This window comes from Lissotriton helveticus, chromosome 7, assembly GCF_964261635.1.
Source record: "Lissotriton helveticus chromosome 7, aLisHel1.1, whole genome shotgun sequence".
Lineage (NCBI taxonomy): Eukaryota > Metazoa > Chordata > Amphibia > Caudata > Salamandridae > Lissotriton > Lissotriton helveticus.
Window position 1 is genome coordinate 400,740,918 of NC_136068.1, and position 24,776 is coordinate 400,765,693.

Sequence of the window (24,776 nt, forward strand, 5' to 3'; positions counted from 1 at the left end):
TAGAGGAATTGACTGACGTGTGTAAGATTGTCATCAGTAAGATGAAGAAATTACAAAATGGATCTAACATATGATGATATAAAATAATTGGATTTGAGGACTTTAAGTACTTACACGAAAGATTTCATTGAAAAGATAAGGGACTGAAGTGATTTAAGGAAATACAGAGATAGATAGAAAATGGGAACTGCAAGTAAAAAGAAGCTTAAAGAATCAGAGAGCAAAGCAAAGGGATCAGTTAGTGATTCAGAAGTGAGATCAGGAACAATTCTAGAGTTCCATTAAGAGAAATACATGGGGGAAATCTAGTACATGTGCCATGGACGAAAACTGATCTTTATGCTTTTAACTTTCCAAAACTGAGAGAGGAGCCTGAGAAGTGGTACAAGGAGGTTTCTAGATTGAAAACTAATTCACAGATGCTGTGGACTGATTTAGGTTAATTATTTAAAATCGTGATCTCTAGTGATTTCTGGTCTAAACGTACGGCTGCTGTTGCATGGCTAACTAAAGAACCAGCTAAAGGTGCTCCTAAGAATGCTCCTTCTGAGGAGGTAGCTGATATATATATAGACAGGTGATGGAACATTTGAAACGAAAGTTAGCTGAAACGGATATTAATTGGTCAAACATTTTGAGATCGTCACATGAACTGAAGGATCAATGCATACATATGAGACGTTCATGCATATTTTCTAAAGACACAGCAGAGTTCATGATTCCAAGAACGTTTGTGTCATAGGTTTTGTTTTCACTTGAATTATGCGTTTGCTTCCTGAATTAAGTAGTCCTATTCAGGTAATTGAGATGTACTGGTGGACAAAGAGTGTAGATGAGATTTTAATGATAGCAAAATACAGTATTGATTGGCATAATGCAAGCAAAAGAAAATCAAAGAGAGAAGCTGCAGGCTGCCCAGACAAAGCAATTTGAAAGGAGTGCCCGAAATCAGTTGATGGGTTTAGATATGGGTTATGTTCAATCTGTAAAGACTGGAGTGAATGGAATGACTCAACCGTAAGGCCTGAGAATGGGAAATAGGTCAATGCAAATGCGAGGTAGTGGTAAACGGATGATGAACAATCCTGGGATGAATTCAAATGTCAGGATGTTGAAGAGGAACTCTGCTTGTCACTTTTGTAGTAAAATTGGGAACTGGAAGGGGGAATACAGACAAAATCCAGATAGCGTCAAGAATTAATTTGTTCCCCAGATGCAGAAAAGTGCATTGTCAATGATCCCAATGTGATCAACTTCTGTGCAGAGTATGTCTGATCAGAAACTGTTTTGCATGATAATGCTTTCAGCCCCAGTGTTGCAGCAAAACATCAGTAACAAAATGCCATTTAGTGCAGGGTACCAACAGAATCCACTGATTCTCAGTAATGATTCTTCTTAGCTTTCTACACAAATTAATCCTCAATGAGAGTGCCTGAGAGGGGAAGAGAATTGCTAACTTGGATCAGTCTTAGAAGTAGACCATAGTGCCCCATACATTGATGATAAAGTCAATGGCCACATCATTTCATTTTTAGTCGATACAGGAGGTTCGTATTCTACAGTTCATTCTATGGGGTCTCAAACCCACCCCTCTCATGAAGAGAAGTTCAAAGTGTAGGGATCAGTAATAAATGAAACTGTTAATCACGTTACGACAGTTCTGTGAACCTGTTGCACAGAGAGTTGCTTTGCCTAAGAATTGTGTGATTTATTGCACGCCAGATGGTGTTGCAATTGAAACACAAGGTCAGTATTCAATGTTTAAAAACAAATCATAGGATTCAAGAGTTCAATTGTTTTCAGTTCTACCAAAAGATGATCGGCCTCTGGATTTAAGACATATTGTCAAAGAAAAGGTGTGAGATTTCCCGGGTAAAGAGAGAGGACTGATAAAAAGTGCAGAGGCAGTTAAAGGTAGAATAAAACCTGATGCCACTTCCCCCAGAATTAAACGCTATAAACTTTCAAGAAAAGCAGAGATAGGGATGAAACCCAACTTTTAGAAAATGATTGAGCATAGAATCCTTCGGGAAGTAGTAAATGGCAGATTGTCCAAAATCTTAGAAAAAGAAATAAAATTGTCACCCCATGTTGTCCAGTTGTGCCAAATCCAGCAGCAATCTTGTTCCGAATTCCCTCAGATCAAAGTGTTATACAGACATTTACTTATGCCAAGCGTTCTTCTCCATTCCGCTTCACGAGGAAAGTCAGTTCCTCTTTGCGTTTCAATTCCAAAATAAAGTAATTATGTTTTGATGAATCCCACAAGGATATACTGAATGTCCTTCAGTCTTTAGCCACATGCGAAAGAAAAGTCTAGGCCATGGGTATTCGCAAACGTTTCCCCAGAGGCTACAAACTATTGTGTGTGGTGTGCCCGAGGGCTGCATTAATGGCAGCATGGTGGGAGTGAGGTTTTGTGGGGGGTTAAGGCGGGCGTAGGGGAAGCAAAACAAATATATGGTGTGGTCAGTGAGTCATGTGGATATTTTAAGGGTTTCATTCCATACTTCTCTCGGAATTCAGTCCCTAGTCTCCAGAAGAGTCACAGATTTGACAATACTGAATTATTCTGTATCTGAAATGCTATCCCTCTCCTGCACCTTGAGGTATGCCTTTCTGCTTGCTATTGCTACCTTAGGAGACCAAGTATAAAAAGTAAGCACCTAGTTATTGAATGGAATCGAAAAAAAAATGAATTGCACAACATGAAACCAAAAAATCCAGGACCAATCACGGCTTCCCCACTTGACCTAACTGTTTGATCCTAGGCAGTTGCCTAGTTTCACTTTACCTCCTTTTTCTTGATTATGACATGTAAGAGCACCCTGAAATACATGAGTGCATGGTATATGTGCTGTACAAACCTCTTGTGTTTGATTTGATAAAACTATAATGTTGCCCATGTATATATAACAACCCTGACCACCCAGAGGATTTCACGTGACATGTGACTTGCCTCTTAGTTAAATATTAGCATTGTTAGCATGGTGTAAGGAGGCATACATTTTTCTACACTCATTGTTTTAAAAGAATCAGTTTTAAATCAAATACTTCTGAATGCACTTATCTAATCTGATGTACTAAGGCGTAACTCTTCTGCATGTTAATGAAACACACTTTTTGAATTTTGTAGATACTTTATCTTATTTTTAAACATTTGTTGCAAGATGTGTTGAAAAATGAATGCATTTCTAAAGATACATTTTGCAGGGAACCTTATTTGTTTTGTTTCTTTTACTTCAGTTAGCCTGTACATAAACTCTTTCCTGGTTATTTAACATATGTTTAAATGCTAGTGCTTTCTGCAGTAAACCGCAGCGCAGTGCAGTCATTTAGGTGGGGGCCGCATGTGAAGGTGAGGTGAGCTGCATGCGGCCACCGGGCCTACTTTGATTATCAGGAGTCTAGAAAATTTGAGGTTGCCCTGTAGCTTAGTTTTAGTCTGGTATATAGAATAATCATTGCACCAAAAATAAAAGTAGACTGTAAACTGGACATAATTGCTTTCTGAATCTTTAAACTGGCAGTGGTCATAAAGTTTCACCCAACAAAGATGCTATATTGTAAAAATTAAGTAATCTATCTTGGTCACCATATTTTTAAAACATTTTTTTTAAGTCCTCATCTCACCATAAAGTATGCAAATATAAGCTTGAAACCAGCCTTCTAACTTGAGCGCCCGGGGTTTCTGCTGTTGCATTCGCTAAGGGCCGACTAGGTCAGCTTTCTTTTTTGTACAAAGCCTGGTGTAATCATTGGAATAAAAACTTAAATCAGCCTCATTTCTTTGCCCCAATCGAGAAACTGTGTCCAAATACTGGGCTTGTCACTGACCAAGTGACCCGAGCCCAACTGAGCCGCCACCATATTGAAAAAAATGCAAGGAAAGTCTCAAAAGAACACATGTCTGCAATTCTGAAAATGAATACTCCTACCACCCAGAGGGAGGTAAGGATGTTTCTGGGAATTGTTGGCGGCTGTCGTCATTGAATTCCAGATTTTTCCTTGATTGTGAAACCTTTAATAAGGTTGACTCACAGTGACATAAAAGATCTGGTACCATTTGACGAAGAGTGTTCAGGAGTTTTCCAAGTTTGTGCAGTGCACCTGCTCTTGGAATGCTAGACTATAATTTAACTTTCTTTTTGTACTGTCATGAGAAAGGGGAAAGTGCATTATTAATTCTCACACAGAAGCATGGTGGGGTGAAAGACCCACAGCCTCTGCATTATTGGATTGTAAGTCTGCCTGGTTGTCTGAAGTCCTTGCCATTGAACAAAGTGAAGGAATAGTAATGGGCCATCATTTAATTTGAAGTGTCCCACATGAAGTTGAGATTTTGTTAACAGGTACACAAGGACAAAGTCATTCTTACAGCTGAAAATATTTCAGATAAAAGGTGCAATTTGCTGAAGCCAGCAACACTGCTTCCGATTCCAGATAAAGGTTGTGAAGACAGGGACACGGAAAAAATTAGGATGAAGATAATAAAAGTGTACCAAGTCAACCAAATCCAGATGTATAAGAAACTCGTTTAGAAATGGCTGATCTGACTCTGTTTGTTCATGGTGTAGTGGTTATAGTAGAGAACTTCACTGAGTCAGTAGCAAACCTTTCAGCCAGATCCTTAACTTATCTATCCCCGTCAAATCCTTTCTTCAGCACATATCTTTTATTATCACCCTATGCCTGCATAGTGAATTCTCTCTTGGCTCTGCTGTTTGATGCTCTGTTCAGTTCATTTACTTCCAGCCTTTGTTGCTTCTAGAATATAATTTTCCATTTTGTTTAAAAGAAACTCCAGTTTCTTGGAACAGGTCCCTTTTCACAATGACATAAAACTGTCAAACTCCATTACTTTAACATCCACATCTGCCCACTACCGCCTTCTCAACATCTGCAAAATATGTCCCAATGCACCACTCCCTCAGCTGGTGCCTTTGCAAATGAACCAGTCTGATGAAAGTTAAGTCATGTGTTGTTCTTTAGCATGGGAGCATGGGAGCTTCTTGGAAAAAGCTCTAATTTTTTAACCCTCTCGCCTCAACTCACACCATTACCATCAGGTTTACTACTCACTTAAAGAAGGTATTATTTTTCGAGAGCTTTGAAGAAAGCCTTCAGATACCACCTTGTTCAGCTCAGGAGTTCTCAAGTTTCATCCTCACAGCTGCTGGCCTCTCCCAGGACCTTAATGAGCAGTGGTCAGTTTTCCATGGTAACTGTCCAGTTTCTTTCTGCCTTTCTCACCCTTTCGATGGTCTCATTACTGCATAGTTTCAGTTGCTCCTCCACCTCTCTCCTATCTACAAAGAGAAGTATTTTACCACCTATTAGAACATTGAAATGTTGAGAGCTCCATTAATGACAATGGAGCAGCAGCAGCCTCTATGAGCTGGTATCGGCCTGCAACTCTCAACATTTCAATTTCCCTCACCCTTTCTCTTTCCCCTCCTCTTGAAAATATATTAACTAGGCAGAGGAAAGCAAAAGGCAAAGGCCCTGCAGGAGGACACTCGTAGCCTTCACCTTTCCCTCCTCCCGTAGCTCATTCTCACTAGGTCTTCAGATCGAGGGAGGGTTGAAGGCTACTCAGCTCCTGGGTCTCCCTGGCTTGGCTGAACTACAAAAATCAGTTCAGCCAAGTCCGGGAGAACCCGGGTCTGAGCTACAGCCCCGTTTCTCGTGTTGCTGTGAATATTCAACAACCAACAGCCGTGGCCCTGCACATGGCTAATAACTGTAGATCATTCACAGCTGTGAACAAAGGCTTTGGAGCTGAGAGGGATTTCAACCCCCTTGGGTTCCGAGAGACCTTTGTTGTTCCAATTAGAACATTCTGCCCTCATACCTTGCCGTGGGTGGAATGTTCTAGTGACCTTAAAGCACTTCTGCCTCTGCTATACCAGTTTGTTAAGGCACTCTCCCTCAATACATCATTCTGATGCATGGCCTTTAACAACCGGTATAGCCCTCAGACTGTAAGTCTAAAATATTTGGTTCTTCTCCACTGCCCGGTAACTTTACACGCACAATAATGAGATGCACAGCACTTCTGAATGAGTTGTTCAATAAGTCATTAAAGATAAATATGAGGAGGAGCTTCGCGCGCAACCAAGATGGCCGCATGAGCTTAGGGCTCCTGAGACCCTCGTAACCTCCCGCATCTATCCTGTCGTTTATCCTGTCCCTCATTGATGTCCTCGTGAAGACGAACCACGGGTGAGGCGAAACCTGCATTCAGATCCCGAATTGGACCCCGGGAACTGGTTTTGTGGTGCTCCGAAGATTGCGGCCTACGTCTCCGTGATGCCCGGCTGTGGAGTTGGCATGGTGCCCGAGTTGTAGTTGAACAACATCAGCCTGAGGGGACAGGGACGACCGGTCCGGTTGACTTTCACTTTCGATTTGTCTTCCATAGAGACCTTCGACTGGGAACTCCCCCCCCCCCCTCCCCCCACTGTGCTGAGGGCTGTTATCCTGCGCTGCACTCGAGTGTCCTTTTTCATGGCTCGGGGGTCCCAAGGGGGCGCCATCTTTCTATTCAGTCTAACCGCTCCAAGTTGGTCTCCATCAATGGCGGGGAAACCGGAGGGGGAAAAGCAGAAATTTAAGACCACTCGGCGGGGTGGCTATACCCAGACTAACATCATGGATCGCTACGCCAGGCTAAGGGATACCCCGGTCGCCCGGGCAGGTCGCTGGAGGACACGAGAGATCCACCGACTTCAACAACAGAGCCAACCCTTCAGGACGTTATGGCCGCTATCGATGGGATCAAATCCTCCCTTGGGCAACAAATGGAGTCTCTCGCCCACAAGCTCGATACTGTGGCGATAGATGTCAATCTGATCCGTACGGACTTGACGAAAAGGAACGAGAAAGTCAAGTCGTTGGACATTAAAACTTCCAGTCTGACGGGTGATGTCACTGACCTACAGACAGAGGTCCGCAATTTGAGGGCCTCCAATTACCTTTTTGTGCGTCGCCTGGAGGATTTTGAAGGACGGGCTAGGCGGAATAATGTCCGTGTCATCTGAGTTCTGGAGAATGCGGAGGATCCGGCTGCTGCCCTCTTTGTCGAAGATCTCATCGTCAACCACCTTGCACCCAAGGGACTGAGTAAGTTTTTTACGGTCGAGCGGGCCCATAGTGTTCCGGGCGGTAAACCAAAGGTGGGTGCCCCACCGCGGCCTATCATCGCAAGAATCTTTAATTTCCGTGATAGAGATGCTATCCTGCAGGCCTCACGGATGGGTGGACCTATAAAGTTTGAGAACACTACCATCAGCTTCTACCCGGACTTTACCCAATCGGTCCAGAAACAGAGACTTGGTTTCCTAGGGGTAAAGAGAAGACTGCGTGACATGGGCCTTAAGTACGGTATGCTTTTCCCGGCCAAGTTGAGGATCGAACATGCGGAACGGACTTATTTTTTCGATCTGGACACTCTGCCGAGCCAGCGTGCACAGGAGGAACAGTCTGGTGGGGCAGAAGGCGGACTGATGGAACAGGAATAGACACCTGTTGTCTGGTTTCTGGGGTCTATAGTTGGCCTCGAACTGTGGTTCGCTGATTGTGTTATGTGATTTGCTGTGACGTTTAGGGGGGTTGCGGGGCAATTGGTGGGTCTCTTTCCTCCTCTGATTGACTTTTTGTAGCTTAGTTAGATGTGGGGGCGACAGGCACACTGCAAGTTGGGGTGGCTTTCTAGTCTCACACAGGGGTGCAGGGTGGGGGGGTTTGTAACGGAATGTTGGTGGGGGGATGGGGGGTTTTGTTTGGGAGTTTGTCTGTTTTTATGCAAGGCGATGTATTGTTAGACCTTCTGATCGAAGTGCTGGTTTCTTACTGGGTTTGGATCTTCTTTCTTTTTCGGGATGGGGGGCTAGGGGGTTGAAACTGATTAGTTGGAATGTGAATGGGTTGGGGGATAGGATAAAACGTGGGGTAGTACTGCAGTTGTTGAAACGTCTCTCCCCTGATGTGGTCCTTCTCCAGGAGACGCACTTGATAGGTAATACTTGTCATGCCATGAATAGGAAGGGGTATTGTTTGGTCGCCCATGCTGGGTACTCCTCTGGTTCCAGGGGGGTTGGTATCCTTGTCAAGAATTCTCTCCCGCTGGAGATTGACGCCACTGTCCTCGATGATAGAGGGCGCTATGTCGCTCTTACGGGTAGGTGGGAGGGCGGGACCCTTTCCCTGGTTTCTGTGTATGTCCCCCCTGGCCTGCAGTCAACTACTTTTGCGGACTTGGGGCGGGTTATCCTTGCTCTCCCCGAAGGGTCACTGCAATTAGGTGGCCACTTTAATTCTGTGGTTTCTGTTATGGTTGATCGACATCCGCTTAGGGATCTTAAGGGGGCACAGAATTGGCTCCACGATCTCATTGACACCCTGGGCCTGGTAGATTGCTGGAGATTGTTATACCCCGCTCAGCGGCAGTACACGTTTCATTCGGGCGCTCACGGTAGCCTTTCACCGATTGATTATGCTTTGGTGCCTGCCACACAGGCACTTTCTATTACTAAGGTTAAGCATTTGGCTCGGGGAATTTCCGATCACTCTCCGTTATGGCTTCGAATGGAGTTGAATTCCGGTACTGAGGGACGGGTAGCCCCGATTAATCCCTGGTATTTCCGGAACCGTAAAACTCGTGCTGACCTGGTAAAATCTTTTGACCAATATTTTCTGGAAAACGAGGGTTCTGTTTTGTCTGCTGTGTCGCTTTGGGAGGCTTTCAAGGCTGTCCTTAGGGGCCAGACCCTGTCGTTAATCGCGGGCGTTAAGAAACGGAGGGATGAGGAGGTTGTTAAGATCGAGACGGAGATAGCGGACTTAGAGCTTGGCCTGGAGCAGGAGATTACCCGTGCTAAGACACATGTTCTGTGACTAAAACAGTTGGAATACAGGGCGTTGGTCACTGACTCAGCTAAGGCCATGAGTAGAGAACAACAGGGACGTCTATACGATGTGGGAGATAAAGCAGGCAAACTGATAGCGTGGCTGGATAAGAAAGATAGAGCTAGTTGTGTGGTGCCTGTGATTGAGACGGCGAGTGATGCTCGGGTCACTGACCCTGAAGAGATTGTTCAATGTTTTGCGGACCACTTTCAGACAGTTTACTCCTCCGTGTCGGATAGGCCGGAGGAGGACTCACACCTATTGTTGCATGATATTGCTTTACCGCGACTTTCTGACGTTGACAGGGAACAAATGGACGCTGCAATAACCGCGGATGAGGTGGCTCTTGCGATTCGCTCCCTGCGTTCAGGGAAAGCTTTGGGTCCCAACGGTCTGCCTATTGAACTTTACAAGTTGCGGCCTGACAAGATGGCTCCCTATTTAAGGGATATGTTTTTGGAGTCACGTGAGTGTGGTTCTCTCCCCCGTGATCAGCGTCTTGCTACCATTGTGGTGATTCATAAGGAAGGGAAATCAAGAGATAGGTGTGCATCGTACCGGCCGATCTCTCTTTTGAATGCCGAACCTAAGATCCTCGCTAAATTACTGGCTAACTGATTGATCACAGTTATTAGCGGGTTGATACATCCGGATCAATCCGGTTTTATCCCTCATAGAAACACTGCCCTGAATCTTAGGCGACTACACAGCGTTCTCGCGAGGGCTGCGACGTTGTGTGAGCCGGCCATCTTGGCGTCGTTGGATGCCACGATGGCTTTCGACACCGTTGAGTGGCCATATTTATGGGCCGCGTTAGCTAAGTTTGGGTTTGGACCCGGTTTTATTGGCTGGGTGCGGCTTCTTTATGAGGACCCCCTTGCGCAAATTGTTGTGAATGGTCGTGTCTCTATTCCGTTTAGTCTTGGGAGAGGTACTCGTCAGGGCTGCCCCTTGTCGCCGCTCCGGTTTGCCTTAGCCCTCGAGCCCCTCGCTGCGTGGATCCGGTGGGAGCCCTCGATGAAGGGTATTCAGTGGTCCTCTGAGTTTGAAGATTGCATCTCGCTTTATGCAGATGACATTTTACTGTATCTGACCTCGCCCCGGAAGTCATTGATGGTTTTGTGTGATGTTCTGACCTCTTTTGGTAGAAACTCGGGCCTGATTATTAATTGGACGAAATCTCACCTATACGTTCTTTCTGGTGATGTCCCTCTTTTGCCACGTAACTGTCCCATCCAGGTGACACAATCGGGGTTTAAATACCTCGGTATCTATGTTTCATTGGACCCCGCAACTCGGTATGAACAGAATCTTCTCCCGCCCTTGACTAGATTGAAACAGGACGTCGCGGGTTGGCGTAAGCTTCCGCTTTTGCCGCTTGGTCATGCGGCCCTCTTTAAAATGATGTCTCTACCTCGTTTTCTTTATGCTCTCCAGAACGCTCTTGATATAGTTCCTGCTAGCTATTTCCGTACAGTTGAGGGTCTTCAAAGGAAGTTGATATGGGACGGTAGACCCCGTATTGCACTTGCCAAACTGACGCTCCCGTGGTATGATGGGGGTATTGCTGTCCCTGACATCAAACGGTATTATTGGGCGTCTCAATTGGGTGCCATTAATCATGGTATGTATGGTCCCGAATTGAACCCTGCTTTTGCTATGGATAGATGGCTGTTGCCTGGGGGTAATTACTATAGGGCGCTCTATTCAAAATCGGTGGTTAAGGCTTTGTCAGGGCCTACGAGGTCGGCAGTACGTATTTGGCAGGACGCAACTAGTTCTATGGGATGGAAAGACCGCTTGACTTTAGCGACCCCGCTTTTTGGCTCGGATAAGCTTGTTAAATTGTGAAAGACCAAGGGTTTCGATAAGTGGGACCTCATTGGTATTAGTAAGGTGGGAGACCTCTGGGTCAAGGGTCAGGTGAAATCGTTTGAGATGTTAAAGACAGAATTTGAATTGGGTGACACGGAGTACTTCCGCTATGTTCAGGTTCGCCATGCCTTGATGTCAGTTTTCCCAGTGGGGGGTGTAATTCCGGAATCGTCCCCGCTAGAAGATAGATTGTTGGATGGTCATGTGCCTGATAGTACCATCTCCCTTGTCTATAAAAAATTAATTAACGATAGGTCGGACCTCCTACTGCATCTCCGGGACTTGTGGACCCGTGACGGTCTTGAGTTAGATGACGAGGACTGGCAGTCTGCGATCTCCTCTCCCAAGGAGGTCGCGGTTCCAGCTCGACTCTGACTGGTGCAGCTTAAGATCCTTCACAGGATATATGTCACGGGCCCCTGTTTGGTTCGAATGGGCTTTTCCGAGAAGGGCCTGTGTAAGCGGGGGTGTGGGCAGGTGGGGACATTTCTTCATATTATTTGGGAATGTTATTGCTTTCTGGAACGGGGTCCATGAGGTAATGAAGGAAGTGACGGGTGTTGCTCTCTTGCCGGAAGCCAGGCGCTGTTTGTTAAATGTCTGGGAACCCACTGATTAGACCCTGGGGACCCTGGGGGCCATGATTGCCAAGCGAGATATTGCCCAGTTGTGGGGGTCCCAGAGGCCTCCTACAGTCGAAGTATGGAAGGAAAACATGGACTGGTGTATGTTCAGGGAAAAAACTGTGTATCTGGCACGGGGCCGTCCTCGGAAATGGTGTAGAGAGTGGGGACCTTGGAATAGTTATTGTGGGGACATATGTACATCGCCTGTAGTAGATAACACTGATGTCCCACTCTCCCCCTGACCCCACATTCAGGCTATTTCATTCTAAGTGTATTAAGTCGGCCCATGTCCCCCCCCTCCCTTTCCTTATATTGATTGCTGATTTTGTCGTGATGTCTTTTCCTTCCTCGTTTGAACTGGTACTTTGTATGACGATTTTTCTGCCTTGCTTTGTTTATATTTTTTCAAATAAAAAGAAACAAAAAAAAAGATAAATATGAGACATCCCAGTCCAAGCAGTAAACCCATACACTAGAATTCTGGGAGATCCATCAAAGACAATGAACTATGGCTGGTATTAGCCTTCTTTTTCCAACTATCCTGTGTTTGTCTTTCTGCTTCTCCCTTTTAAATTTAGAACATTCTACCCTCAGTGGGTGAAATGTTCTAAAAGCTGTATAGCCCTTCTTTCTCTGGCAAAGACAGTTGTTAAAGGCACTCTCACTCAGCTCAGGCTTATAACTCTGGTTCAGGGCCTTTAACAACCCGTATAGCCCTTGGCAGTGGCCTTTAAGTCTATATGAAACTATGTTAGAAAAATGTGGCTTGAGATGGCAGCAGGACTTCATAGTCTCAAACTAGCAACTAAGGTTCATAGATAAACATAAATGTTGGTATTAGCTACACATTCTTTATTGGTATGAGTTTATTTCTGCCTTTGAGGAAGGCTTTAATGCCACTGGAGATCACCAAGGTTTCCAGTATTAAAACAAGCATGAATCCAGCCACTACAGTATAAAGATTATTCCCAATCCACTGGGATGAAAACAAGTCCCTATAAGACCATATGGATGAAATGACTATAAAAAAGTCTGACAAACGAACAGAACCATTACTGTTTGAAATTAAAATGCCATTACAAATGTATTTATTTATTTATTTATTTTCGGTATTTATAAAGCGCGACACTCATCCCTAGGGATATCACGGCGCTATGAACCAAGAGAGACTACCGAGGCATTGCTGGGGGGTTGTGTTTTAGGGAAGGGTTAAGTTTTAGGGAAAAGGTGGGTTTTCAGTTGTTGTCGAAACTGAAGATAGTTTGTGGTGTGTCTAAGGTCGGAAGGTAGGTCATTCCATCTTCTGGCTGCCAGGTAGGAAAAGGCGCGGCCACCTGTTCTGACTTTGTAAATACGCTTAGGTTTGGCCAGAGCTGATTGACTTGAACGTAGATTTCTGTTGGGAACGTAGAAGTCGATCCTCCCTTGGAGAATTGTGGGGCCAGTTTTGTGAAGAGCTCTGTGCGTGTGGCTTAGTAGTTTAAAGGCAGCTCTCTAGCGCATCGGTAGCCAATGAAGTTTCTTTAGGCATTCCGATGCCGAGTCTCGCTTGCCTTTATTACAGACCAGTTTGGCCGCCTGGTTTTGCAAGACCTGAAGGCGGGAGAAGAGTTGTTCGTTCATCCCTTCAAATAATGCGTTGCCATAGCCCAGGAGGCTAACCAGTAGGGCTTGGGTGACTGAGCGTCTGCAATCCAGGGGTATCCAGGGGAATATCTTTGAGAGAAGTTTGAGTATGGCAAAACCCTTGCCCCAGAGTGATCGGACGTGGTCCTTCATGGACAGGGCATCGTCCATGATGATCCCCAAGTTTCTCGCGTGTTGTTTTGGAGCGGGGGCCAGTCCTAGTGTGGGTGGCCACCATGTGGCGTCCCATATAAGTTTGGCTCCCCCGAACAAGAGAATCTCCGATTTGCCGGCGTTTAATTTTAGGCAGTGGTTGTGCATCCATTGGGCCATCTCGGAGAGACAGTCGTGAAGCTTTTTCTTTGTTGTCTCAGGCCCTTCATCCATTGCCACCATCAGCTGTGTATCATCAGCATAAGAGCATATGCCAATGCCCCACTTCCTTCCAATGTCGGCCAGTGATGAGATATAGACATTGAAAAGAGTGGGGCTCAATGAGGCCCCCTGGGGGACCCCACAGCCGATGGTGTTGGGATTTGAGTGGAACTGACCCATATGCACTGCCTGGGTACGATTGCTCAGGAAGGATCGAATCCAGTTCAGTGCTGTTGATTGCACTCCTTTACTCAGGAGTGTGTTTAGCAGACAGTCGTGGCAAACCGTATCAAACGCGGCTGACAGGTCAAGCAGTATCAGTGCCACCGATCCCCCTTGATCAGTGGAGCATCTGATACTGTCCGACACTGCCAGCAACGTTGCCTCGGTGCTATTGTTAGCTCTAAAGCCGGTTTGAGATGGATCCAGGAGAGAGTTATCTTCCAGATACCGGGTCAGTTGTATATTGACCGACTTCTCCAAGGCTTTGGAGAGATAGGGAAGCTGGGAGATAGGTCTGTAGTTCTCTGGATTAGAAATGTCGGATCCTGCTTTCTTCAAGAGGGGGGTCACGGAGGCATGTTTCCAGGCCTCCGGGAAGGTAGCGGTGGTTAGCGACTTGTTGAAGAGTTGGGTGACAAGGGGGCAGAGCGCGGGTGCGATTTTGGAAAACACGAAGTGGGGGCAGGGGTCCGAGGGGGATCCGGATTTGACTGTGCTCAGTAACGCTAATACCTCCTCTTCAGAGAGTAGTTGAAAACCAGTTAGACGAGGTGTATTGCCTAAGTCTAATTGGTCGTTGCGTCTCTCTGATGTCATTATGTGCTCGCCAGGGTTATCCGGCTTGCTTGGGGTATTTAGGGGAGTGAAGGTGGAGTATATTCTATTGATTTTATCGGAAAATAAAGTGCTGATGCGCTCACAGGCCTCGGTTGAGGGGGTGAGGGTTTGTGAGGTGCTGGATGGTTTGCTAAGCTCCTTCACTATTCTGAACAGTTCTTTTGCTGAGTTGCTGTTCTCATGAATACGTTGAGTAAAATACGCCTTTTTTGCATCTTTAATGGCCGAGATGTATTGTTTCCGTTTGGTAATATAGTTTGCTCTCGCTTCACTATCTTTCATCTGTCTCCATAGATGTTCATTTTTTTGGCATTCCTTTTTGAGTTTCTTGAGGTGAGGGGTGTACCATTTCTCGTTTGTGGTTTTTTTCCCCGATTCCCGCATGGGGGCTAGTTTGTCTAGCGTTTGCCGGATTCCGGCATCTAATAGAGCGACGTCTTTACAGACAGGAGAATCATCCGCCGGTGTGGTGGCTGTCTCAAGAAAATAGTTTTGAAAGTTTGATTCATTAATTAGCCTCCAGGCTCTGCTGGACATGTGCGGGGTAGTTCTGGGCTTCGGATGTTTCCCGGGGAGTTTAAATGAGAAGGATACCAAATGTTTTTAGTTTATTACTTTGTGTCTAAAAGAAAACCAACTTCTTTATATGGACAATACTATTTCTCCCAACCAACACTTGGGTGTGCATTGCTTGACATGCCATCAAGATAGATTAGAGTAGTGGCTCTGTTGTCCAGGGACCCCGTGAGGTCCACAAAGTCAACTCTGAGGATCAATGAGTGCTTACAAAATTAACTGACAGTAACAGATCCCTAAAATAAATATTAAACAAATAAGTAAAATTGGAAATTTTAAAACATTTTGTAAATGTAAATGAATTTGAAATTGGAGGCTAACAAGTAAGTTAATATCCTCAGATTGATTTGTGGGAGAAGGACAAGTGCGCCAAGCAGAATATGGTATGGACAATGAGTGGCCTCGAATTAATTTCAGAAAACTTCAACCTTCCCATTAAAATTAACATTTTGATTTTTTTTTATATTTGTAAATTAAATAAAATATTTCACCATTTGCATATTTGTTTGAATGCTAGTTTGGGTATTGGTATGCAGTTTAAATCATCAAAAATGCTTAGGCCGGGGTCCCCGGCTTCCAGTACTGAATCAGTAGGTAGGGTCAGTAATGATTCAGTGGGGTGCCCAGGTTCCAATAATGATTAAGTGGAGGTCCACAGAAGGCAAAAGGGTAAGAACCACTGACCTAAAGGATTAAGTATTGGATGCTGAATTTGGTCTGTAGCCTTCAGGTCAGATGTTCATGCTCAGCTTTAAAAGTTGATAATAGGGACATCTATTTATTGCAGTGCTATAGAAATCACTAAAACTGAGGTAATCACTGCTGTATGATAGCACAAGTTATTTAATTTACACTGTAAAGCTATATTCTCAGTTCTAATTGGGCTGCGGCGATACTCCATGGGAGTTAACAATTGTCAAAAGGTAGGACAAACAAAACATTAACAACTTAAAAGCAATGTTTTGTAAAGGACACTAACATAAGCTAATCAAAAGCTGTGGGCAGGCTTTAGGCCCACAGAGGGAATACAGCATCTCTCGAAGACGGTGCATATGTGCTGCCTAGGATCAAACTAAAAGTATGGGAGGCTTGGGGATTCTATCCTGGGATTCAGATGGACCTGATAGGTCTATGGGATACATCACCAGATGAAGAAACACAAAGATATAAAGACTGAGAGTTGTGTTCGTGTCATTAGGAGACACTTTCATAGCTGTAAAATATATTTTGCTCAGTGGAGAATGTTGATGATATGTGTATTGAAGGATGTTATCAGAGAAGAGGCTGGATGGTCTATCTTTTTTTTTCTTCCTATTTTTTGCATTGAAGTTGCTTTTAACATCAATAAAATGTGCCATATATTCTTCATTTAACCTAAGCATTCCCACCAAGATGTGGTCCTAAGGAGAGTGTATGATGTTGTAAAGTAATACATATGAGCCAGACACTCTTCTTCTTCACTGATGTCTTCCCAGTTACACTCACTAAAAGAAAGAAAGAAGTTGCAGGACTTCCTTGACTGTGGCGGTTAGGCTAGTGTGCTTTATCCAGCACACCTTAAAGGTGATACAGAGGCTGAGCTCTCTGTGTTTTGTGGGGTTGAAGCAGCCTCCAGTTATCTGGAGTTTCTCGGGGGCTTGAATATAACTCTTTCTACTTGCAGCACCATTGGTTGTAATTGGAGTCAAATTTACAACACTGAAGAGGAATTATCTATGCTATTGGTGTAGTTTCCTATACAAAAACAATAACACAAACGATGATGGTAATTTGTTTCACCTTATTATTTTTTTAAACCTAAGTGGTGCGGCATATGATGACAGACAAATGTATTCTCTCTTTTAGGATTCGTATAATGGGGAGTGCAACACTGTCGCTGTGCTATCTCGCTTCAGGTGCTGCAGAGGCCTACTACCAGTTCGGTTTGCACTGCTGGGACTTGGCAGCTGCTACAGTCATAATCCGAGAGGCTGGAGGAGTGGTGATTGATACTTCAGGTATGTGTTGATATGTTGTAGTCATTGTTCAAGAAGTTGGGAAACGGCAATTAGAACTGTAGATATATCTGAAAGGTGTCTATTTCTATGAGACGTACTGTAATGTAGCATATAGCACGCTGCTGAGGGCTATTCAGTTTGTTAAAGGTCCTTAACCTGAATTATAGGCCCGTACCGAAGGCAAGGGTTTACAACATGGAGAAGGGCCTTTAGCAACTGTCATAGACTGAGGCAGAAGGGATATAAGGCTATTAGAATATTCCACCCATTGAAGGTAGACTGGTCTAAATTAAAAGGACAGAAAGACAAACATTGCAATGTTGGAGCACAAGGCTTATACCAGCCATTATTAGCCCTGAGCCAATTCATTATCCTCAATGGAGCACCCAACATTCTACGGTTCTAGTAGACACTTTTTACATGAGCAGGTACGCTTACAGTCAATGAAGCAGGCACATGTGGCTGATACTACTGAGGCATCCTGATGGATAGCAGTGTTAACCTAAGAGGCAAGAGATTCCAGGGAGGACGAAAAAACACCCCACATGTGTCCCAAGAGATTATAGCCAGGATGAAGGGTGTGAACTATGCTTCAAATTTTTCCTGATGTATTCAGTAATACCACAGATGCTTTTTGAGGGCATAGATGAATCCTGTTTGCCTTATGATGGGGCAAAGTTAATAAGGCTCCAAGCTGGCTTCCTAGTCATAAAGGTTTTAGCGGTGGGGAGGCGGTAATTAGGTCTCTAAGAAATGCATACCATATACCTTTACGTTGAGGGAAGCATTCCGTCAGACTCCTGGCGTGGCCTCCTATTCGGCCTTACTGTGTAACTGATCAGTAGTGGTTCAGTGAAAAAGTGACTGTATTTTTCTGTGCTTTGTGTCTCCTTCTCTCAGGGGGAGCCCTGGACCTCATGTCATGCAGAGTGGTTGCAGCGGGCACAGAAGAAATAGCACTGCTCATAGCACGTGAACTACAGACTATTAACTATGGAAGGGATGACGAGGACTGAAGCAACGTGGCGACTTCAATGAAAATACGCACATACTTTTCGAATGTGATGCCTGCTGGGCAAACATCTGTTGCCAGAGCAACCTCAGAATCTAGTGTTTAGGGATCTTTTATAAGCACAGTTGTGTCAGCAGTCTCTTTGTGATTGTCTTTTGTCCTCACTAGTTTTTAATGTTTTGTGTTCCAGCAGTACCTGATCGAAATCATTGTTTGTAGCTGTGGCTTTCAAGTTGCTTAAAGCTTTTACATGTGATCTGGGGCTCAAGCCTGACCCACATAGAGACAAATTAAACATTATTTTTCCAGAATACTGTTCTCAGGTATTTGATTTTCTTAATTATTATGTCAACATAAGGGAGATCAATACAGTAGTTTAATATACATTCATGTACACTTCTGAAACAGGTACACATGAAAAAACATTATATATTTGATCTTTCATTTTTTTCCACACAGACATTATCCCCATTTTGGCATTATTATCATGTATATAGTGCGAGCTACTACTGTATAATAAATGATAGTCGATTCTAGGAATGTTTTTTCTTTTTACAAATATTTTAGTGCCAGGAAAAAAAAAAAATATATATATATATATATATATATATATATTTTTAGTGTGAAATCATCTTTATTTATCTGTGTGTCGTTTAGGTACGAATAAAAATAGCCACGTAAACTTCTTCTCTGTGAAAGCGTTTTCCTAAATCTGCCTAAACCACTTGTTACTGTCTGGATGGATCAGAGCAGCATGACATTCTCTTGTAGTTTGAGGTGAGGGTGCTTGTAACTTACGGCCTGTTGCTCAGAATTGCTGATCTTTTTTAATTAGGTGAACAGTGAAGCCGCACTCTGCAGCTACAATAAATTGTGTGGTTGTGGATCCACATCCTTTGCATGCTTCTGTCATCTCGTATTGTATTTGGCTCCTTTTTCTTTGTTTTTTAGGTTTCGCCTGTGATGGCTGCGCTTGCGCAGTCTCGCTGGCGAGATCTTATGATCTTGAGTGAGATTCACTAGCAGGCTTTAAGCCCGCCCCTCTTTCCCATTGGCCGGCGTCACCGTTTAGGCTAAACGGTGGCCGGCCATTGGGAAAAAGCACTTGGTGACGTACAGTTTTCTCTATTCCTGCCGTCCCTCTTGGACTGATTGACTTGCCTTCCTTCTGCCGTAAAAGCTTTTTTATCTTTATGGGGTCAAACAGATAGCGCTGTAAGTGGGGGTCAGGATGCACACCTATTTACTTCTTATTTTTCATGCTTGTCTTTTTATTCTCCAGATTGCGTGCAGATTGAGTTTATTGCCATGCCCTCGTGGCAACAGGGTTATGAACTTCACTGTAGTGGGGCGCCATCACGCCCCCAACAATCGCACTGCCAAACGTGCGAATCGCCTTCATGTTTCCTTATGTTTCATTTTCAATAAACTCAATCTGCACGCAATCTGGAGAATAAAAAGACAAGCATGAAAAATAAGAAGTAAATAGGTGTGCATCCTGACCCCCACTTACAGCGCAGTTTAACTTTTGCCCAACACCCAATGACTAAGATGAATAATAGGACTAACTTTCAACAAACACGAGTCTGCACGCTTTAAACATCGATGTGGTTCATCAAAGACAGTGTTGCAAAACGCCGTAGGATTATTTTTAGATGTAAATGACATTCAATGTCGGATATTCACCTGCACTAAGTGTCAAATTAACATTTCAAGCCCAAGTGAAAGACTTATATTGCAGATCAGTTCGAAATATCTTGTTAAAATGTCTATGTTTGTTAAATGCATTTTGAACAGCATTATGGGAGTTGTAGTAACTCACGAAGATTAGTCCTCCATTGCAGCTGTGAGGGAGGGTGATTTTGTAACGTCATCGGATAGTTGAAACCAGGTGTTAAATAAGGGAGGGATTCTGGGAGGACACACATAGGAAGTCAGACGGAGTAAGGACGGCCGGTTTTAAATAACAGGCAGCAGGTATGTGTTAAGCGAGCATGTCGTGGGCTCATCTCTGGTGGTGAAAACATCTAAGAAGGGAAGGGTACTGAGAGTCAACTAGGAGTAATGATGGCTGTGAGGTTGGGGTTAAGTGAGAGACGGGGCACGTTAGTTTAAACGAGCGCGAAGAGAGATGGAAAAAGATTGGGAAGGGGAAAATGTGTGATTTAGAGCCGAGGCACAGGCAGACGGCGAGTGATTGATGAGTTGTTCTCATGTGGGGAGGAGAACGAGGTGGTTTCAACTTTTTTTAAAAGCGGCAATGAAACAAAGATTAGAATTAGGAGCAATGTAAAGCACATTATTCAAATGGTTTAACAAACAGTGCACAGCGTAATATACTGAAGTGCTGAACACACACTGGGTAACATGTTGATTAATTAGATTAGCATTAAGCAATGTTTTTTAAAAGTGGATGACACAATTAGTGACTGTGGTTATTTGTCATTTGTTTACAGTGACCCCCGAAGAAGGGCGTTGAGCCCGAAATGCATTGGGTATTTTTTAAATAAAACGCTGCCTGACATGAATTATTGCCTTGGTCCTGTTCATTCACAAAGTCCGGATAGACAGGGGGTGAACAGTAAAAACTCGGAAACAGCAAGTACACTCAGCGCGCAGGCTCGCATTAAAACAGATTAAGAAGGATGACAAATGTGAAACAGAAATGGAGTAAATGGATGAACATGAAAAATGAAACATAAGGAAACATGAAGGCGATTCGCACGTTTGGCAGTGCGATTGTTGGGGGCGTGATGGCGCCCCACTACAGTGAAGTCAAACAGATAGCCCCATAAAGATAACAAACTAAAGGAAAGCAGGCCGAGGAAGTCCAAGTGGGACAGCAGAAAAACAGAAAACTATACGTCGTGGCCAGCGCTAGTTTAAACTTTTCTTTGGGAATTAAAATTTCAACGCTCCGTTTTTGACCGCCCTCTTATGGATCTCCGTGATACTCTCATCTGACGTCCCACGCGAGCATTGATGGATCAAGGACTGACGGGCCTTATGGGTCAAATAGTGCCCCTGGAGAGGTTGTGCTGGTAGCCCTCGCTCCGCCCCCGAGGCCCGCCTGTCTGCTCCAGCGGATCTTCCAGACCAGAACTCCTGATGTCGCGCCCCTTGCTGTGAGTGCGTCAGAGATTAAGTCACTTGGACGCAGATCTTGGGATAAGGAAGGTGTATGTGCCTTCCGGACCAGGGAGGACGCTCAGAGCACGATTCACTCATTAGTCGAGCTCCGCCTTTCATCGCCAGCTGCACTCGGCGAAATCCGTCACCCTTGGCCTCTTGAGAGCGCTCTTTACCTCGCCTCTGGAGCCAGTTGTGATGTCCGAGCCCGCATTCATCCATCCCCTTCCCGACCAGGGAGGACGCTCAGAGCACGATTAACTCATTAGTCGAGCTCCACCTTTCATCGCCAGCTGCACTCGGCGGAATCAGTCACCCGTGGCCTCTTGAGAGCGCTCTTTACTTCGCCTCTTGAGCCAGCTGTGATGTCCGAGCCCACATTCATCCATCCCCTTCCCGACCAGGGAGGACGCTCAGAGCACAAGTCACTCATTAGTCGAGCTCCGCCTTTCATCGCCAGCTGCACTCGGTGGAATCCGTCACCTGTGGCCTCTTGAGAGCTCTCTTTACTTCGCCTCTCGAGCCAGCTGTGATGTCCGAGCCCGCAATCATCCATCTTCGCAGAAAAGCGGAGCTGCGGCTTTACCGGGCGCCGCATCTCAACCAGCTGAGTCCGCCGCATCTTATCCAGCTGAGGCCGCCGCATCTCATCCAGCTGAGGTCGCCGCATCTCGTCCAGCTGAGGCCGCCGCATCTCATCCAGCTGAGGTCACCGCCGTTTGCATCCCTCCTGGCATCGTCTAAGGGAGGGCGGGTGCTCGCAGAGGTCTACCAGCCGCTTTGGCACTCTTGGCCACACGTGTGACAGTGGCCATGTTTGCTACATGTGGGTCAGAGCTGCCTGTGACTATAAGTCTGTCACATCAACAGCGCAGGTGTCCGGTGGTGCCATCAGGGCTTTAAGTGGGCCGGGTCTTGCTGGTGCCCAGTACCGGCAGTTCTAAAAATCATGTGCTAAGACTGGTTCTTATTGGGCACTCCATTTTCGCCCTCACCCTCAGGTTGAAAAAATAGTGCCCCTAGAGAGGCTGTGCTGGTGCTGAGAGCCCTGCCTCTGCCCCCGAGGCCCTCTTGTCGAACAGCGCCCACCGGAGCCCTTGGATCTCCCCAGTAGCTGGAGTCCGATCCGTCTGTCCGCTCCCGCGGATCTTCCAGACCAGGCCTCTGATCTCGGATATTGCGCCCTTTCCTGCGAGTGCGTCAGAGATGAGGTCACTTGGACGCAGACCTTGAGATAAGGAAGGTGTACGGGCCTTCCCGACCAGGGAAGACGCTCAGCGCACGATTCACTCCTTATTCAAGCTCCGCCTTTCATCGGTAGCTGCACTCGGTGGAATCCGTCACCCGTGGCCGCTTGAGAGCGCTCTTTACTTCGCCTCTCGAGCCAGCTGTGATGTCCGAGCCCACATTCATCCATCCCCTTCCCAACCAGGGAGGACGCTCAGAGCACGATTCACTCATTAGTTGAGCTCCGCCTTTCATCGCCAGCTGCACTCGGTGGAATCCGTCACCCGTGGCCTCTTGAGAGCACTCTTTACTTCGCGTCTCGAGCCAGCTGTGATGTCCGAACCCGCATTCATCCATCTTTGCAGAAAAGCGGAGCTGCGGCTTTACCTGGCGCCGCATCTCATCCAGCTGAGGCTGCCGCATCTCATCCAGCTGAGGCTGCCGCTTCTCATCCAGCTGAGGCTGCCGCATATCATCCAGCTGACGTCACCGCATCTAGTCCAGCTGAGGCCGCCGCATCTCATCCAGCTGAGAAGGCCGCATCTCATCCAGCTGAGGGCGCCGCATTTCATCCAGCTGAGGTCACCACTGTTTGCAGCCCTCCTGGCATCGTCTAAGGGAGGGCCGGTGCTTTCAGAGGTGTACCAGCCGCTCTGGCACTCTTGGCCACACGTGTGACAGTGGCCATGTTTGCCACATGTGGGTCAGAGCTGCCTGTGACTATAAGTCTGTCACATCTACAGCGCAGGTGTCCGGCGGTGCCATCAGGGCTTTAAGTGGGCCGGGTTTTGCTTGTGCCCAGCACCGGCAGTTCTAAAAATGATGTGCTAAGACTGGTTCTTATCAGGCACTCCATTTTCACCCTCACCCTCAGGTTGAGAAAAATAAATCCTATCTCTGCAGCAGTCCTGCCCTTCGCTTCCTTTGATGTAACTTCAAACGTGCTTTTAAGCCACGCCCTTAATTACATCGGTCACCGCTTCTTTGAGAAACCCACCAGTTTTTTACCCCCACTTAAAGCCTTGGGTGCAATTCTAACCCACCTTCATAACACAACAACCTGAGAATGCCAGTTTTGTTGCAAAGCACAGTCGTTTGAGGATGCCCGTCTGTGCCAGCCCTGCACTCGATTTTGCCGCTCCTGATTCATCCCCATGATGACAGTCTCTCACACTCATTCGACCTTGACATCTGTCAGTTGCAGCTGTCTGAGGATGCCCGTATTTGCAAACCCTGCACTTGATTTTTCTGCTCCTGCTTTCAGCGCATGGTGTGAATCGCCTGCCAGCCCATGGGGTCCCACGGGAGTGGACATCAGCTGACAAGGAGGGTAGTGGATGATTCAAGGAGGCAACGCCCGCTGGTTGCAGGAGATGTGCAGCCCTACATGCCTCCACGGGACCCACACAAGTGTGACAAAAGATGCTGGTTGCAGGGGATGTGCAGTTCTACATGCCTCCACGTGACCCACACGTGACAAAAGATGCTGGTTGCAGGGGGTGTGCAGTCCTACATGCCTCCACGTGACCCACATGAGTGTGACAAAAGATGCTGGTTGCTGGGGATGTGCTACTACTCTACTACACACTCTACTACTCTCTACTATTCTCTACTATTCACTCTATACTACATAATCTCTACTACAAACTCTCTACTACACACTCTCTGCTACACACTCTCTGCTACACACTCTCTACTACACACTCTCTACTACTCCATTACACACACTCTATTACTCACTCTACCACTCTCTACTACACACTCACTACTCTACTACACTCTACTTCTCACTCTATACTACACACTCTCTACTACACACTCACTACTACACACTCTCTACTACTCTCTACTACTCACTCTCTACTACTCACTCTCTACTACTCACTGCCCGGTAATGTGAGATGTACCGGGCGAGGACTCGGAGATGAAGCATACCTAACGCCGGTGTGGGTAAGAATCTTTAAGAAAAAATAAGGATATTATTTTCCAACTTCAATCTGGAAATTGGTCCCATGTGAGTCTACTGTGGGAGCATCTTCTGTTATGAGTCTTTCTCTCGCTAACCTAGAGTTGTTCCCATAAATGACCACATAAAGACCTAAAAAAATCTACTTGCCCATTCGCTATGACAAGCCAGATTTAATTAGGGGAAACTACTGTTTTGGGCCTACTGGCCTATCCTGAAAAAAATTGCTGAGCTGTCAAAGAACAATTGTTCTGCTCATTCAATGAGTGAGTGAACAGTAAATATGCCTTTAAATCTAGACACATTTGCTATGCTTTGAAAGACTGAAGTGAAATGTAGGCTTATGTTTTCATACAAATTTCTGCTTGTTTTATCCTGGCGATTGATGTTTGCTTTTCTCTGACTACAAAGTTAGTTCCCTTAACAAAATCCTCTATCTCACAATCAACCTGGGGTCCTGGGAGTGTTAAATCAAAGGCTGCAGGATGTCAGTTTTTTTCACGACCACTCAGCAAGTAAAAACAAGCATTGAGAATGCAATAGGTCTCGCCTTTTATTAAGTTAAAGCCATTTGATTTGCTATACAATACCATTAGCAAAGCAAATGGCTTTAACTT

At 45.5% G+C, this 24,776-nt stretch overlaps 1 protein-coding gene across 1 annotated transcript in view; it reads left to right on the forward strand.

The window, feature by feature from the left end:
* Positions 1-18,148, forward strand: part of IMPA2 (inositol monophosphatase 2) — a 183,730-nt gene extending 165,582 nt beyond the window's left edge. The window contains exons 7-8 of the mRNA XM_078650515.1: positions 16,674-16,825; positions 17,726-18,148. Of these exons, the coding sequence (XP_078506641.1) occupies positions 16,674-16,825; positions 17,726-17,841 (268 nt within the window). The 3' untranslated portion in view covers positions 17,842-18,148. The remainder of the gene's footprint in view (positions 1-16,673; positions 16,826-17,725) is intronic.
* The last annotated feature ends 6,628 nt before the right edge of the window (positions 18,149-24,776 follow it).